Consider the following 16,598-nt stretch of genomic DNA (forward strand, 5'->3'; position numbering starts at 1 on the left):
TAAACATAAATGTATATTAAGCATTTTAACTTCCTTTATTACAGTGCAACTTTAAGCCTTATTTTTAACTCATATTTCAAATACAGATTTGATCAGGTTTAAATTAATGGATTGTACCTATATTCTTTTCTGTGATACATTTTTTCAAAATAGCTACATGAAATATTCTTAACATTTTAGAATTGATCCAAATTGTATTTAAATTTTTAAGTTACTAATAGTAACTATTGATCCAAGAGTATTTCTGATTTAAAGTACTATTTGTGAAATATTAAAATCATATAGATATTAAAATTATAGAGGAAGTGATGAGATTTACATTGAACTCTTGCCTATTGGTATGTGTCTGCTTTGAGCAAAGTACTCTCTCAGACGTTGAATATATGTGAATGGCAGAAAATATACACCTATAATCAGGCTTATACATACATATAAAATGCTCTTAACTTTTTTTATCAGATGATTTCAAACTGTATAGAATTCCTTGTGACTCTTTATATTTCTGCTGTAGTCATAACATTGTGTAAATCAACCTTTCATTTATTTTATCAGCTCCTTAACATTTTAACAGATTTAGTAATCCTGAAAATATAATAGTATATTAGGAAAACAAAATTTTAAAATATATATATACATTTAAGTTTGGTTTTCTTTACCGATTTCATCAGCTACTAAAAAAAAATCTAAGCAATTCGTCTACCAGTAATATGGTTCTTGTTTTTTTTTTTTCTTCCCTTTCCTTATTCTTTTTTTCTTTTAGGACCCCAAACGTCATTTGGAGGAACATGTGGATGTACTTATGACTTCAAATATTGTCCAGTGTTTAGCAGCTATGTTGGATACTGTTGTATTTAAATAAAGTAATGGAAAAAGCTTTTAGTGATACTTTCAGTGTATAGTCCTCTGTTGTTCCTAATGCTCAAAATCAAGGGACCTCTGAAGGTGTATTTGGTTAAAAATAAGACATCTGGCATCATTTGCAGCACTGTAACACCTTCAGTCTCCATTGTGCAATTACTTCTATTTCTTTAGTCAGGGTCTTTGCAGATTCCAAAGTTGTATAAGAATACATCAAAGTGGACAAATTTTGTTAAGATCCCGTTTAATATTTGAAGAAATCAGTAACACAAATATATTTTGATTGTTGCTTACAAAATAAAATACATTTACAATCTATGTCTCCTGAGGTCTTTTTGGCACTGGGTGGAATTGATAGAATAACATTTGACAGTGCTCTAGAAATCTCACACAACGATATGTTTCCCTTTGCAATTTAAGGTAACACAAAACATCAGTATGATAACAAAACTTCACAAATGTAAAATGCCTGCCATTAATGAGTGGCTACCTCATTAGTGAGTAACCCAGAAAAATGTTGACATATTAAAAGTATTTGTCACAAGTTAATATTGTATACTCAATATCTTGTTAACACATTATACTTCCAGTATTTCAGATAAGTAATATAAGAAGAAAAGGGAGGCAATTTAAATTTAGACTTTTGTGATTTTCTTTTTAAAGGGTACATTCCACCAACAATGTTGAAATTGGGAGTTAGTTGCTTGCTGCATACTTCACTAGACTTTAGCTGAGACCGCTGTAGAAGGTGTGTAATGTCTTCAAGCAAAATGAGAAATGGAGCCATAATGTTAATTAATATCTTGAGTACATAAGCAATAAGTTTGTCATTGTTTTCTCTCATCTTAAATTAACTGAGAAAGACCCAGTTTCCTGATAAAGACAAAAATTTGACTAATGGCAGTTTTCAGAGATATTTCATCCTGTTTCTAACTTGATGTACATAAGTAATTGTTCTCATTAGTATTCATTCATGGGACAGTACCCTACCAGGGCCTCCAAGAAATGTGCAAAAAGTATGGAGACAAATAACATTTAATTCTGTCTCTCCCTTTGTGAAAATATGGTAAAAATGTTTCTAAGGCTTCATTAAAGGGGAGTTTACTTGGGGATTTAGAATTGAGACTTAGCCTCTGCTAGAGGTGGTATGAATAATATGATGAACCAAATTACTGTCCTATTTAAATAATCCTAGGCTTTCCTTGGTAGCCTAATGAAAAGTTGCTAGAAACTTAAGTGGAAGTGGCTTAAACTCCCAATATGTTTCACAGCCTCATTTTTGGTGGAATGAGAGGTGTTTTGAGCATTTCTTGATTGTCCTGTGGTTTCTTCTTTTAAAGACAGTGATGGTATATTTTATGTAGGATATGTAATATGTATTAATTGTTGGGATTATAAGAGCCAACCATTTACAATTAAAATATAAGAGTTGAAGTTAGTAGAAGTTTTCCTTTTGCCTGTTTTAAACTTGTGTGCAAGCTGGGTTTTTTTTCATACATTATTTTCCCCCATACATAAATAAGGTTCTGTGACTTCTTGCACAGATACTGTTCATGAGAGCTAGTAAAGATTTTTTTGGTACAATATGCGCTCAGAAGAAGGTCTGAGTAATCGAAGGGTTGTTTTCAACATTCTATTTGAAACTTTTTTTTCTTTCTCTTTCACTTTAGTCCCCTGAAAAATAGCTCCTGAGTGAATAAAACGACTGAGAAGGCTTATACAAGGCCTGCCTTTTGTTCTTGCTTGATCACCTCATCTTCCCGGACTTCCCACAGTCACATCTCACGTTCTCCCACTTGGTTCATGTTGGAGACGTTCCCAATTTCAAAATCCCTTCTAGCAAAAAACCTAAATTTTTATAGGTTTGGAGTCCATCAAAAGGATGCCCAAAGAAGAGGCTCTGTGAACACTTTTGTCTTGGAGTGCACAGCTATTTTAGCTAGCAGCAGCAGCCTGATAGCCTAGGCGGGCATTGAAACAACTTATTTAACCACAGGCTCTATAAGCCACTTCAGGTGTGTGTGTACATGTGTGCTTATATGAGCACATTTATGGATTTTGCTGCACTAGAACCAAAACTTGCCTCACATGTCCTGCTTTCCTCTTAGACTAGTATGGGGGCATGAAAAACTCCAGCCTCACTATTCAGTGTGATCTGCTTGAACCAGGAGCACCTGAGTCTTCTGGGAGTTCATCATACATACAGACCTACTGAATCAGAATCCAGAATCCTGGTGTGGGTCATATGCATATTTAAAGTTTGGGAAGCCCAGCTCTACAGAAGTATGAGTCAAGAGCAGATGTGCTGATCTTGAGAAAAACCTTAGTTTTCCTTCTTGAGCATGCATATTAAAGGCATAAACCTGTATTGAGGAATCACTGAATGAATCCTGATTATCTGAGTGAGTGTTCCTGTTTATCTTCCAATCCAATGCCTTAAAAACTGAGGGAGGTGTACTCTCCCTCTTCTGAACTTTAACATGTCATTTTAGCATTCTTCATTTTTAAAAAAAGCCAACTCAGGGTACTAGGAATAAAAAAAACCTGACAAAGAGCCCAGGTAGAGTCTCTGCTTTTTTGCTACACACTTAAGGCTCTGTCCCACTGAGGGAGTGGGAGGTGGGCAACCTTGGAAACAGTGGAAAGAAAGGCATTCAGGGACAAAGAAGTTAATGAAAGGAAAGCAACAGTAGGCCAAACAGGGCAAAAGGGAAAAAAAAGCATCAATAATGTCATAGCCACGGTCCCTTCCCCCACCTCCCAACACCTTAGTAATTAAGCCCCTGCTTGTTTATGAAGCTTTTTAAAGGAAAATGGGGTCTGGCTGTATTTTTCTCCCAGAAAACTATATCGGCTTGAGTCTGGGACATCTGGTCATCAACCCTTCCAGCCCTGGGCCGCCCGCGTCGGACCCTGCTTGCGGCGCCGTGGTGGAGGCCACAGCTGATGCCCTCTGCGGCCGAGGCGCCCCAACCGCCACCGGGGCGCAGTCCGGGCTGGACGCTGACCGCTGGGCCCACCCAGGCGGCGCTCTCCAAATGCGCCCGCGTAGGCACAGGTCGAGTCTGGAAACCCCTCGCTATCAAGGCAGGACACACCCAGTGTCCTGGGCGCCCTTTCCCCCCCGGGAGCGGCGGGGGCGAGGGGAAGGCAGATACACTCTTGGAAGAAGGCATGAGCTCCACCGGGCGGAGGCGCCCAGGCCAAGCCTCCGGCACAGAAAGAGTGTGTCCCCCTGGGGTACGCGCCAGCCTCCGCGCTCCCCGGGTATCCGGGCGGCTCCCCCTCGCGATCGCCTGGGTGCTGGGGAGCCTACTCTCGGGCCGCTTAGAGACCTTAGACAATGGAGCCGGAGCAAGGCGGCTGGCCTAGGGCCGAGCGCCGAGCGCGGGGGTGGCTTCTCCCGCCGCCGGCCCCCGCGGTGCCCCGCCTGGAGCCGGCCCGCCAGCCAGCACGCGGGGCCGAGCCGAGCTCCGGCGCTGCGCTCCTCCTCCTGGTTCCCGCGAGGCTCGGCCGTCCCGGGAAAGCCACAGGAGGGCGGGCTGGCGGGTGCCCGCCACGCGAAGCAGCTTTGGGCGGTGAACCCTCTGCTGCTCTTGGCTCTCTGGTTCGGGCGGAGACTGAGTTGCTCCATGGAACCAGTACCAGGAGATCTCTTCTTACACCTCGGGGTTGCTTTGGGCTTCGTGCTATCTATTTGTGCCAACATCCTTTTAAACTGGTTCTTTTCTCTATCCCTCTTTAAATTCTTTCTCATTTTAAAATTATTGGCATGGATTCTTTTTCTCTCCTCCAGATTATATAAACATTACACACACACACACACACACACACACACACACACACACACACGAGTCTTCCATAAAGATCACTGCGTTGACACCACTTCCACTCTGTCTCCCCAGATCAGCGCTTCTAGCGAACCGATTTGCGCGAGGATTCGGCCCTCTCTTTTCCTGGCGAGGCTTTTGAACCTGTCGCCAAGCCCGTACCTCGGAGAGAAGGAAGTGCAGTGGGACGTGAGGGATGCATGGCGCCTGCCCCCAGTTAGATGCTCTTCAGATAATCTGCGACCAAGCTCGCTGATTAAATATTTAAGAAAGACCTCGTAAACATCACTGCAAATACATTAAGGCACTTCAACCCGACAGCTTATGATTATTTCAAAACTTAAAAAGGAGATCATTGATTGTCACTGTTTCTGTGCTCAACCAAGAAACCGAATCTTCCCGAGGTGGGTGGATGGGGTGGCTGAATTGCTTGCTTTTCTCCCCCACGACTCCCCCTTCCCGCTCACTTTCATGGCTGTGGCGCTCAGTAGCAGTGATTTATTTATTTCTGTATGGAGTTAAAAGGGTGTGTGTTGGTGGGGGTGTTCGTTGAGGACACGCAGGACCTGATCACAAAGGACTGGCTCAGGTGTCTTGTGCTTCTGTATTAACTGGAAAAGACAGACTCTGGAACTTTTACAGGGCGAGAAGAGGCCACCGGCTCGCGCTTTGTATACTTTGCACTTGAAATCGTTACATTCAACTGAATATTTGGCTCATTCAGATCCGAAAAGTCTCCTAGCATCGTCGAATTCCCTCCTCCGCCCCTCAGCTCCAAAGGAGGGGGAGGGGGAAGGTAGGAAATGTTTAGTAAATTGCACATCTTTGAATCTTCCTAAAGCAGTGGTCACAAAGCTTAAAGGTGACACAACAGTGCTCACGTAAAACCAACACACATTCCCCACCCCCCTAAACCAACAATAAAATCATCCCCTTCAATTTGCCATGATCGCTGCGACCAGGAGCCAGGTGATTATCCTAATTAATGTCTATCTAATTAAATTACTGTCAGCAGTTAACCAATGGCAGGAGCCGTTTCATCGGCTGCACAAGCAGCAAGATCAAAAGTGAGCCTTTTCTGATTGCTGCATAGTGTCAATTGGCCAATCTCTTCTCCCAGGGAAAAAAAAAAGTAAATCAAACCTTTGAGAAGCATTTGCTGGTTGAAGTGCTTTCTGTCTAGTGAGGGGGTCTGTGGATTTCTAGTTTATGATAAATAGGACTTTAAAAACCAGGGACAGGAGGGCGAGTGTTCAGGTTCTAGAGCTATGCAGCTGGAGCACTGCCTTTCTCCTTCTATCATGCTCTCCAAGAAATTTCTCAATGTGAGCAGCAGCTACCCACATTCAGGCGGATCTGAGCTTGTCTTGCACGATCATCCCATTATCTCGACCACTGACAACCTGGAGAGAAGTTCACCTTTGAAAAAAATTACCAGGGGGATGACGAATCAGTCAGATACAGACAATTTTCCTGACTCCAAGGACTCACCAGGGGACGTCCAGAGAAGTAAACTCTCTCCTGTCTTGGACGGGGTCTCTGAGCTTCGTCACAGTTTCGATGGCTCTGCTGCAGATCGCTACCTCCTCTCTCAGTCCAGCCAGCCACAGTCTGCGGCCACTGCTCCCAGTGCCATGTTCCCGTACCCCGGCCAGCACGGACCGGCTCACCCCGCCTTCTCCATCGGCAGCCCCAGCCGCTACATGGCCCACCACCCGGTCATCACCAACGGAGCCTACAACAGCCTCCTGTCCAACTCCTCACCGCAGGGCTACCCCGCCGCCGGCTACCCCTACCCACAGCAGTACGGCCACTCCTACCAAGGAGCCCCGTTCTACCAGTTCTCCTCCACACAGCCCGGGCTGGTGCCTGGCAAAGCGCAAGTGTACCTGTGCAACAGGCCCCTTTGGCTGAAATTTCACCGGCACCAAACGGAGATGATCATCACCAAACAGGGAAGGTAATGTTACATTCTTGGCTGCCGCTGCTCCAGGCGCGGCCGGGGGGCATGTGTACCCGGGCTGTGACCGCCGCGGCAGCGAGGATTTGGGGTCGGGAGCGGAGTGGAAGGCGCTCTGGCGCGTCCTAGAGTTGGCTGGTGTTGGAAAAACGGAAAGTGGAAGGTATAACCACCGCGGTGATGTCGGGGAGCGGGGCGGGGGGCGGGGGGGTTCCCGCTCTAGAAAGGTGGTCGGAGAGCCAGTCAGTGGCCGGAGAAAGGAAAGAGAGAGAGGGGGAGAGCCCTGGCCTGTGGCCGGGAGATGGGAGGGAGGCATCAATGCCGGATACACCGACAGGTGGAGATTCGGGTCGCCAACCTCGCTTTCCACCTGGGCAGTGATACCTGCCGACTTCCCATTCCAGTTCATCCGCCGATCTCCCAGACTTCAGTCCCTCTTCTTTTTCTCCCCCACCACCCTATTTCCGATCCAGCAAACGTTCGCTCATCGATGCTGAGAGAATAAGTTTTGCTTTGCTATCTGGCGCCGCGCTTCTTGCATTTAATCTTTAACATTTATGTTTTTTTTTTCCCCCTTGTTGTCTCCCCCCTCCCTAATTTAAATAGGCGCATGTTTCCTTTTTTAAGTTTTAACATTTCTGGTCTCGATCCCACGGCTCATTACAATATTTTTGTGGATGTGATTTTGGCGGATCCCAATCACTGGAGGTTTCAAGGAGGCAAATGGGTTCCTTGCGGCAAAGCGGACACCAATGTGCAAGGCAAGTCCTTCCAATTAACACGTCTTCCTGACACTTATTTAGGTGAGAATGATTAATTAAAGCCTTTGTGGACTGGCTCGAGCGACTTTTTAAAACGATCGGCCAATGACTTCTAAAAGGAAACTAGGAGGATAGGGGGAGAGACTGAGCGACGAGAAGGGGGAGGATTATGCAAAAGCTATTTTAATCATTCCCAGTTAATAGGAAGAAAGCACGGCCTTATAAAAGCCCAGCTAATGGGCCTTACTGTGGAATAAGGGGTGTGTGTCTATGTATGTGTGTGTGTCCAACGTGGTGAGGAGTTGGGACTGGGCAGTGCCCCGGGCACATGTAAACAACTTGTCTCTTTCTCTAGGAAATCGGGTCTATATGCATCCGGATTCCCCCAACACGGGGGCTCACTGGATGCGTCAAGAAATCTCTTTTGGAAAATTAAAACTTACAAACAACAAAGGAGCGTCCAACAACAATGGGCAGGTCAGTGGCTCAAGCGCTCATTTCTCTCTCTCTCTCACACACACTCACTTATACACACTCGTTCCTGCCTAAGATCCAGTTCATCACTTTAAATTAACATGAGGAATGACACATGTTTCTTTGCTTCATTAAAAATACTTTTTAAAAATTCGATTTCCGTCCTCCCAAATTATATTAAGCTACAAAGTTGTTCTTGTTCCCCCTTCCCCCCTCCCTCGCCCAATTACCGAGTTCCCAACCTTCACAAGTACAAATATTTGGTTGATTTTGAGAAGGAAACGCGCAGGATCTGCAGGTTGTGAAAATCTTTGTTGCTCCTTAAAGGAAAATTGGGAGAAGGGCCCTGAGGATTGGGCGGTCGGGTTCGGTTTTCCTCTGGTGCTCGGGCGTTGCGTGCTCCGGTGGAACGGGGACAGGTCTGCTTCCGCCAGCCAGTCACCAGCCGGGCGAGGCCCGCGATCAGTTTCCCGGGGCGGCGGGCTTCTCGCAGACTCCACACGGCCCGCGGCTCACAGCCCCATGCGCGCAGACCGCACTAACGTGCCGCCGGGCGCTTCCCTTTCTTTCCGCCGGACAGATGGTGGTTTTGCAATCCTTGCACAAGTACCAGCCCCGCCTGCATGTAGTGGAAGTGAACGAGGACGGCACGGAGGACACCAGCCAGCCCGGCCGCGTGCAGACGTTCACTTTTCCCGAAACTCAATTCATCGCCGTCACTGCCTACCAGAACACCGATGTAAGGAGGCCTGGGGGCTGGGCGCGCGGCGGGCGACGCAGGCTTGCCCCGGCCCGCGGCGGTACGGGGGGCCATCCCCGGCTCGGGCACCAACATCCGCCACAGCTGGCTCTGCTGTGCCTTTTAAGAGTAGGGCTAGGGGCCTGCTGGGCACCTTCCTTGTATACCTAACCGGTGGGAAAACGCTTCCTATTCGTCTCCGACGCGGGTCACCGGGCCACCTTCAAGGTGACCAGGATTTCTAGAGCCTCTTGGGAATTTTGATTTAGTTTTCAAACATCAGTTTCTGGGTTATTGAAAGAAACGCACATTCATGATTTAAAAACTAAAATAAATCAAATTACTGGGGACTATGGAGTGAGCTTCCTAGCACTCATTTGCAAGTTTGCAAAAACTTATTTTACTACTGTTGATTTGACTACTAGAAGTGATAGTGTTTCTTTTAAAACAGGAAAATAGCATAAATGAAAGATATGCATTTATTTTCAATCAAAACTGATTTCAAGATGCAACTTGTGGGTTCTTCAAGTTGTGTATTAGAAGCAACTAACTTAAAAATATGATGAAGCATTTAAGATAGGCAACATTCTTTAGGAATGAATTCAAGTGCCCCTGAAAAATTTTTGCCTGAGTAAGTGCATTTACATAACAAGCATTTTTTAAAATGAGCATTTTGAACCAGTTCAGGACAAATGGGAGAGCTAATGGAAAGCTATACTTTAGTTTTAGTCACCATTAATTTAAACATAACTTTCATCATACTTTTTTCACCTTTCCACCCACTCCCTCAAAAATTTCAGTTAGGGAAGCCTTGCTATTTAATAAAATTGTAGGCCTTTAGCCCCTGTAAAAAGTGGCAGATGACATATTCTTAAACACCCTGCTTTGTATAAAAAGTAAAATTATATTAATCTTTTTTTCTCTTTTCCAGATTACACAACTGAAAATAGATCACAACCCCTTTGCTAAAGGATTTCGGGATAATTATGATACGTAAGTAGTTTTGCACCTTTCTTCTCAAATCTGTGGAATTGGGTTTGGGTCAAAGGTGGATTGTTTTGTACAAGGCTTTTGGAAGCTAGAAAGTGTGAAAACAAAGTTGTTTCCTGGGTTTTCCCTTTCTTTTTTGATGGTCCTCTTCTCTCTGGTGACCTGGCTTGGTACTTCTGCGTTTGGGTCAAAGGTTTCCTCCACCTATTTTTAGCTTTCATATGAATTACAAAGTTGCTGGCGGGGACCCTGGGGCTGGCTGGCTGGGGAAGCTGCCCTGGTTCCCGGTATGGGGAGTTGTGTGTGGTGCTGCAGATGCTCAGCTCAGATTGTCTGTGTCTGAAACCGCCCGATTCTGCCTGAAAGTGCATGTGGCTCTGGCAGTTGTTACAGTCTCCTTGGCATATGTGACTTTTATTTACCCATTTCCAAGTTTTGTGTAATAGCTTTTCCTGTGCAAGTTTACCATGGACTGAATAAAAATGTGCACCCATTACAGGCAAGTTCACGAGCACAGCTGATGGTGCAGTCATTTCAGGCTTTGGGAAGGACCCAGGTGCTGTTGCAGTGTATTATTTATGCTTTGAAAGAAAAATATTTCCTCTTTTATCATTTGTATCTAGGTGTGTTTTAATTAAATGTGCTGGTTTCCTTTTCTTCAGGCCTCCCTTATCTATCTCCATTTCTTGTCTATCAAAATGCTGTCCTCTGGGGGCAACAGTAGGTGTAAACTGAACCCTTGTTCTGGCGTTCTCTCACTCGGAGGCTCAGAGCCCAGGTACAGTGCCGAGGAGTTCACTAAGAGTTATAGGGCAAGATCTAAATCTGGACTGTGGGGATCCCTTCACTTTTGTCTGACTATAGAAGGAAAGGATACATTAATTTTAATTTCATGGCTTGCATTAAGTGCTGGGGCTAGAACTACAGAGTTGAAGCTATCTTTGATTAGGAATAGATTAAATTTGTGGAGGAGACAAGTGGCTCTCTCCAGGTAGATACCAAACTTCCCTCCTGATATTTTTATAAGAAATTGAAGAGAATCATCAACAGTTATACACTGTAACTATTAAGTTAGTTATACACTATAACTATACAGTTATACACTCTGTCAAGTGTATCCTTCAAAAGTGATCCAAAGGAAGCAAGCCTCCTCAGTATGATTCCCCAGGAAAAAAAGAAAAAAAGAAAGAAAAACTTGGCTACTCTAGTCCTTCCTCACAGTCTAAAAAGGTGGGCTCAGCACAGTGGAAAGCGTGTGGCCCAGGAGACCAGAGATACTGGTCTCTGTACTAGGGGGGTCTTGTAGATTTTGAGCTTTTAATTCTGCTGCGAACATCTGTTCCAAAGCATTTTATTTTGCACAAATCAGTTCGGTAATCCCAAGTGGCTTGGGACCTGGATGGGCATATAAACTGTATCTTTTGCAGATTGTTTTTTTTTTTTTTTTCTTTTCCTTTTAAATGTGGTGGTAAACAGAGAAGATATTTGCACCTTGCTGGTTATGTTCCCTTCCTGCCTCCCTCTACTTGTTCTTATTTGAGACTGGAATTAAGTTTCAGGAGGGAAATTTTGTTCAGTCAGCAAACTGCATCCGAGCAGCCACGGCATAACCCTCATTTGTCCCTCTTCTGCCTGACTTCTGTTGGAAAAGCCACTTCTGTTTGATTCTTAAGTCACTATATATTTATCATAAAAAGCTTCTTTAGCTATGCGAATAGCTGTCTTAGAGATTTATGGCTTAGCATAGAATGGTTTTTGACACTCTTTCCACCTTACCTTGGTTATTTGGGCCTGGCTCACTTTTGGAGAAACAGGGAGAGCAATAAAGAGTTCAGGGGGACCAGGGTGTTTGCTTGGCCACTCACTAGGGAATCTCCTCCCCAAAGTATTGAGGTCTGACAAGACCCCAAAGTATTGAGGTCTGACAAGTTTCTCTTTCAAAACAGTCTGTTGATTAAAGATTAAAACATTTATGTGTGAGCATGTGTGTGATGTGTATGAGAAAATATGTCTACCAATCTTGATCCAGTCTCTGGTTCCTTCTCAATTCTAATGGGATCTTATAGGCCCCTGTGGGGCCTAGAATGAACCTTTGATTATCTTATCTAAGGTAATTTCCAGTAACACAATCACTGTCTGTGGTTGGGCAAGTTATTTAACTTTCCTTTGACTCAATTTCTTCATCTGTAAGGTAGGATAATAATGGTACCTAACTTGGAAAATTGTGATGGTTAAATAATGATCTGTACAGCCCTAGACAAGGGTGCCTGGAACATAGTCAAGTTGTATAAGGATGAGCTGTTACCAGTGGGAGATTCTTGGCGGAGGTTGATAATTGTACTTTTAAGAGTTTGCCCACATTTTTTTTCTTTTTTTTTTAACAGTAACAAATCAAAAGCTGGGGAGAGAAGCTCAAAGAATACTTTTCCTCTGTAAAATAATTTTATTGATTGATGACTTTATTTCCTCGTAGTAATTCTAGTTTGTATGGTTTGGCGAGGGGGGGGGGCGGGTGGTTAAAGGAACACACAGGGGAAAACAATAGACAGTAAGTGCCATGGAGGCTTCCAGCAGTAACCCTCGGGTCTCAGAAGACTGTCCAAGGCCAGTCTGATGCTCACTACCAGGGGGGTCCCCGCGTGTGTGTCAGATGGAAGAAAGTGGTCTTAAAAGGGTGGAATGGGTAACCGGTTTAGAAATTTCACTCAGAAATTCTCACCGCAGAAGAAAGGCCCACTGGGCAAAAGCCACCTGAGCCCCCTGGGCAGATCTGCCTCAATGTGAGCACATATATTGGAGAAGTGGGTGAGCATCCCCTGCTGTGCTCTTCTCTCGGCCCTCTGTGCACTTGGTGAGAGAGCGCAAGAGAGGAGCGAAGCCTTCCTCTTCATCTGTATCAGCTTTAGGTCCCTGAATGGACCAATCGGTTCCTTTATAATTTCACGATTTATTTTGGAGAGGATGCAAGTCTGTGACCTTTTGTCTGTCTTTATCCTGGACGGCAGGTTACACGTGGAGAGTGTAGGGGTGGGCGACCAGGGGTGGTCTTCTCTTTAGCGCCCCCGAAAGGACCTTGCGCCACCCTTCGGTTCTCTCTCTCTCCCTCCCTCGCAGGATCTACACCGGCTGCGACATGGACCGTCTGACCCCCTCGCCCAACGACTCCCCGCGCTCGCAGATCGTGCCCGGGGCCCGCTACGCCATGGCCGGGTCTTTCCTGCAGGACCAGTTCGTGAGCAACTACGCCAAGGCCCGTTTCCACCCAGGCGCGGGCGCCGGCCCCGGGCCGGGCACGGACCGCAGCGTGCCGCACACCAACGGGCTGCTGTCGCCGCAGCAGGCCGAGGACCCGGGCGCGCCGTCGCCGCAGCGCTGGTTTGTGACTCCGGCCAACAACCGGCTGGACTTCGCCGCCTCGGCCTACGACACGGCCACGGACTTCGCGGGCAACGCGGCCACGCTGCTCTCGTACGCGGCGGCGGGCGTGAAGGCGCTGCCGCTGCAGGCGGCTGGCTGCACTGGCCGCCCGCTCGGCTACTATGCCGACCCGTCGGGCTGGGGCGCGCGCAGCCCACCGCAGTACTGCGGAGCCAAGTCGGGCTCGGTGCTGCCCTGCTGGCCCAACAGCGCCGCGGCCGCCGCGCGCATGGCCGGCGCCAACCCCTACTTGGGCGAGGAGGCCGAGGGCCTGGCCGCCGAGCGCTCGCCGTTGCCGCCGGGCGCCGCCGAGGACGCCAAGCCCAAGGACCTGTCCGACTCCAGCTGGATCGAGACGCCCTCCTCTATCAAGTCCATCGACTCGAGCGACTCGGGGATTTACGAGCAGGCCAAACGGAGGCGGATCTCGCCCGCCGACACGCCGGTGTCCGAGAGCTCGTCCCCGCTCAAGAGCGAGGTGCTGGCTCAGCGGGACTGCGAGAAGAACTGCGCCAAGGACATAGGCGGCTACTACGGCTTCTACTCGCACAGCTAGGCCGGCCTTGCCCGCCCCGGCCCCGCGCCCCGCCGCGGCCCGGCCCCTGCCGGCTCCTCGCGCCTCTTCCCCTGCGCCTCCTGCTCACGCCCCACCTCGCGCACTCCCTCAGTTTATTTGACCCTCGAACACCGTCTGCAGCGAATTAGTACAGGTCTCCAGAGTGTGATTTTAACTTTTTTTTTTTTTTTTTTTGCACAGCAGTTTCTGCAGTTAGCGCACCGACCTTCAACTTGGCTGTAAACCTTTTTGGTTTGCCTACTTAATCTCCTTCTGTGAAGTTATCCTAACAGTTCCCCCCCACCCCCTCGTCTTTTTCTCACCCTCTCCTTGTCTTTCTCCTCATGAAACTCTTCACCTTTAGGAGACCTGGGCAGTCCTGTCAGGCAGCAGCGATTCCGACCCGCCAAGTCTCGGCCTCCCCATTAACCGTAGGATGTTGACTGTAGAACCTGGACCCACCCAGCGCGTCCTTTCTTATCCCCGAGTGGATGGATGGATGGATGGTAGGGATGTTAATAATTCTAGTGGAACAAAGCCTGTGAAATGACTGTATATAGTGTTAATTTATTGTAACGAATGGCTAGTTTTTATTCACATTGTCAAGGCACAAAACCAGTTCACGCTTAAACTTTCTCATTCATTTCTTTTCCTTTTTCTCCAACTCCCCCCGCCCCTGAAAATGTTTTCTTGTGAGATTATTAACAGTATTCTAAGAGGCTCTGGAAACTCGAAAGACTAGATAATGAAGAGTTTCTCACTTCTCCTCAATCCACTGCATGAAATAACTACCCTGTGCCCTACTGCACACAAATAGCTAAGGAGAATCTGATCAAACACCTGTAAAGAATAGGTGTCTGTTCATAGGCAAGTCGATTAAGTGGCATGATGCCTGCAAAGCAAAGTTAACGAGTTACATGTTTTTTCCCCTTTCCTTCTAAATAGAATAGCTCGACATCAGCAATATTATTTTGCCTTATTTGTTTTTCCCCAAAGTGCCAAATCCATTACTGGTCTGTGCAGGTGCCAAATATGCTGACAAACTGTTTCTGAATATCTTTCAGTTCCCCCCTCCACCTTTATATGCTGTAAATCTTTGTAATGAATATTCTACTAATGATATAGATGACTGAATTGTTGGTTAACTATAGTGTAGTCTAGTGAAGATGAATTGTGTGAGTTGTATATTTTACTGCATTTTAGTTTTGAAAATGATTTCCCCGCCACCTAGAAACAGCTGAAATTTGACTTCCTTGGGAAAACACTAGCATTAATGCAAGTAAGACTGTTTATTCCCCCCTCTAAGTCTTGTTATATTTGATAAGGAGCACTGATCCCCCTGAAAATAGATTAGTAGAATTTCTAATGTTGTGTAGCAAACCTATACTTTTTTTTTGTACTTTAAAACTAATGTGAAATATGCATCATACACAATACTCAATCTAGATTCCAGTCCATTGGGGGGATTTTTTTTCCTAATAGGAATTCAGGGTCTAAACGTGTGTATATTTTGGCTCTTCTGTAAATCTAATGTTGTGATTTTTATATTTGTTTCGTTTTGTCTGTGAACTGAATAATTTATACAAGGACACACTCCATTGAGAAACGTTTTGTTTTTTGCTCGTTTGTATTGTCTGTGTATAACAAGTAAAATAAATCTGGTAAAACTCTATGGTGTTTGAAAGCAGTTTACAGTTTGAAAATTTAATTAGAGGTGATTATTTTTAAGGGCTGAGGAAGAATAGCCTGTCTCTACTCCAATATGGGGCAGTCTGTGTAGTGGGAACTATATCCCATTTTCCTCTTAAATTTGTTAATATACCACTACCAGTAATTACTTTTTTCTGTCTTATTTACAACTACGTAATTCCCTGTGAGTCGAGTTCACTTTGTTACACTCGTTTTTTTTTTTTTTCCCCCTTCGGGAAAATGTACACGCTTTCTTATATCTGTAAGTAGGAAATAACATGAGCAGGAAATGGAGGGTCTTTAATAAGAAATTAAATATTTATTGAAATTTCACAAAGTCAAGAGGGAGGCTTTCGGCAAGAGAAGTGTGTAATTTAAATGCTTGTCAAAGTAGGCTGTTGACCGCAGCTTTAGTCAGATGTTGAAAATTCCGGTCTTTAAATACAAGGCCTTGGAGTTGTGTGGTGAATCCGTAAATGAAAACAGAGAATGGCCTACATTTCTTGACTGTTTTATTTTGGGGGGATAGGGAGGGGTTGGAGTGGGGAAAGTACTCATAGAGCAAACTCATGAAAGGTCGATATTTAACCAGTGAGCTTAAAACTTGCTTTAGGAGGTTATCTGTGGGGCACCACTCCATCTCTTCTACAGTGGACTTCCTGCGCCCATCCAGCCCAAGCCAGGTCTCCATCCCTTGAGAAAAAGTGCAGAAATGTGGATATTCCAGCTGGGAGGGGGCTAGTTGCGTCTTAGTCAAGGGGTCCACAGAGCTCTCTTTTACTCTTGTCTCCAGAGAAGGAGATCCAAGAAAGGTGGAAAATGGTTCAGCATTCTTGTTTGGCCTAGGCCAGTCTCAGGTTATGGGGCGAAATTTACCACCATCCAGAGATGGTCTTGTATCCCCTTTGCAATTTGACAGATGAAAAGAGGCTTCAAAGTACCAATTAAAATGAAAATTGGAGGTGGGGAGCGAAACCGATTTGCCTTTCTTGGGTAATTTGGCCACTAGACGGCGTTCCGCCGAGTTTTGTCTGCCACATAGAAAAGCGATGACTGATTTTCCTTTGTGTTTGTTTCTCCCGGATCACACCTAAGAACTAAACAAGAGGACTAAAAGTACAGAACAGGGGGTCTGCGTGGCGAGTTAAGTGGAGCGGTGTATTCTTGTAATCATCCTGTGGCCCTGCGCTCCTTCGACCTCGGTGCCAGCGAGCAGGAGGCGCACGTGCAGTCTGGAGGCCCGGGGGCGCCCAGGTCGAGGGCGAGGGGCTGCCAAGCCGCTAAGGGTTCCGGGGAGTGAGCCTGGAGGTCGGGGCACGGCGCC

At 46.0% G+C, this 16,598-nt stretch overlaps 2 protein-coding genes across 4 annotated transcripts in view; both read left to right on the forward strand.

The window, feature by feature from the left end:
* Positions 1–1,176, forward strand: part of PSMD14 (proteasome 26S subunit, non-ATPase 14) — a 111,174-nt gene extending 109,998 nt beyond the window's left edge. For all 3 annotated transcript variants that reach the window (XM_086369735.1, XM_086369727.1, XM_086369717.1), the window contains one exon: positions 761–1,176. In XM_086369735.1, coding sequence (XP_086225861.1) covers positions 761–859 — 99 coding nt within the window. In that variant the 3' untranslated portion in view covers positions 860–1,176. The remainder of the gene's footprint in view (positions 1–760) is intronic.
* A 4,673-nt stretch (positions 1,177–5,849) lies between these two features.
* TBR1 (T-box brain transcription factor 1) lies at positions 5,850–15,219 on the forward strand. The gene is made up of 6 exons (XM_086369749.1): positions 5,850–6,648; positions 7,255–7,409; positions 7,765–7,886; positions 8,464–8,622; positions 9,554–9,615; positions 12,727–15,219. The coding sequence occupies exons 1-6, from the start codon at positions 5,957–5,959 to the stop codon at positions 13,583–13,585; spliced, it is 2,049 nt and encodes a 682-aa protein (XP_086225875.1). The 5' UTR covers positions 5,850–5,956; the 3' UTR covers positions 13,586–15,219.
* The last annotated feature ends 1,379 nt before the right edge of the window (positions 15,220–16,598 follow it).

The sequence above is a fragment of the Bos grunniens genome, chromosome 2 (assembly GCF_055505025.1).
Source record: "Bos grunniens cultivar Pamir isolate PY7600 chromosome 2, Bosgru_T2T1.0, whole genome shotgun sequence".
Lineage (NCBI taxonomy): Eukaryota > Metazoa > Chordata > Mammalia > Artiodactyla > Bovidae > Bos > Bos grunniens.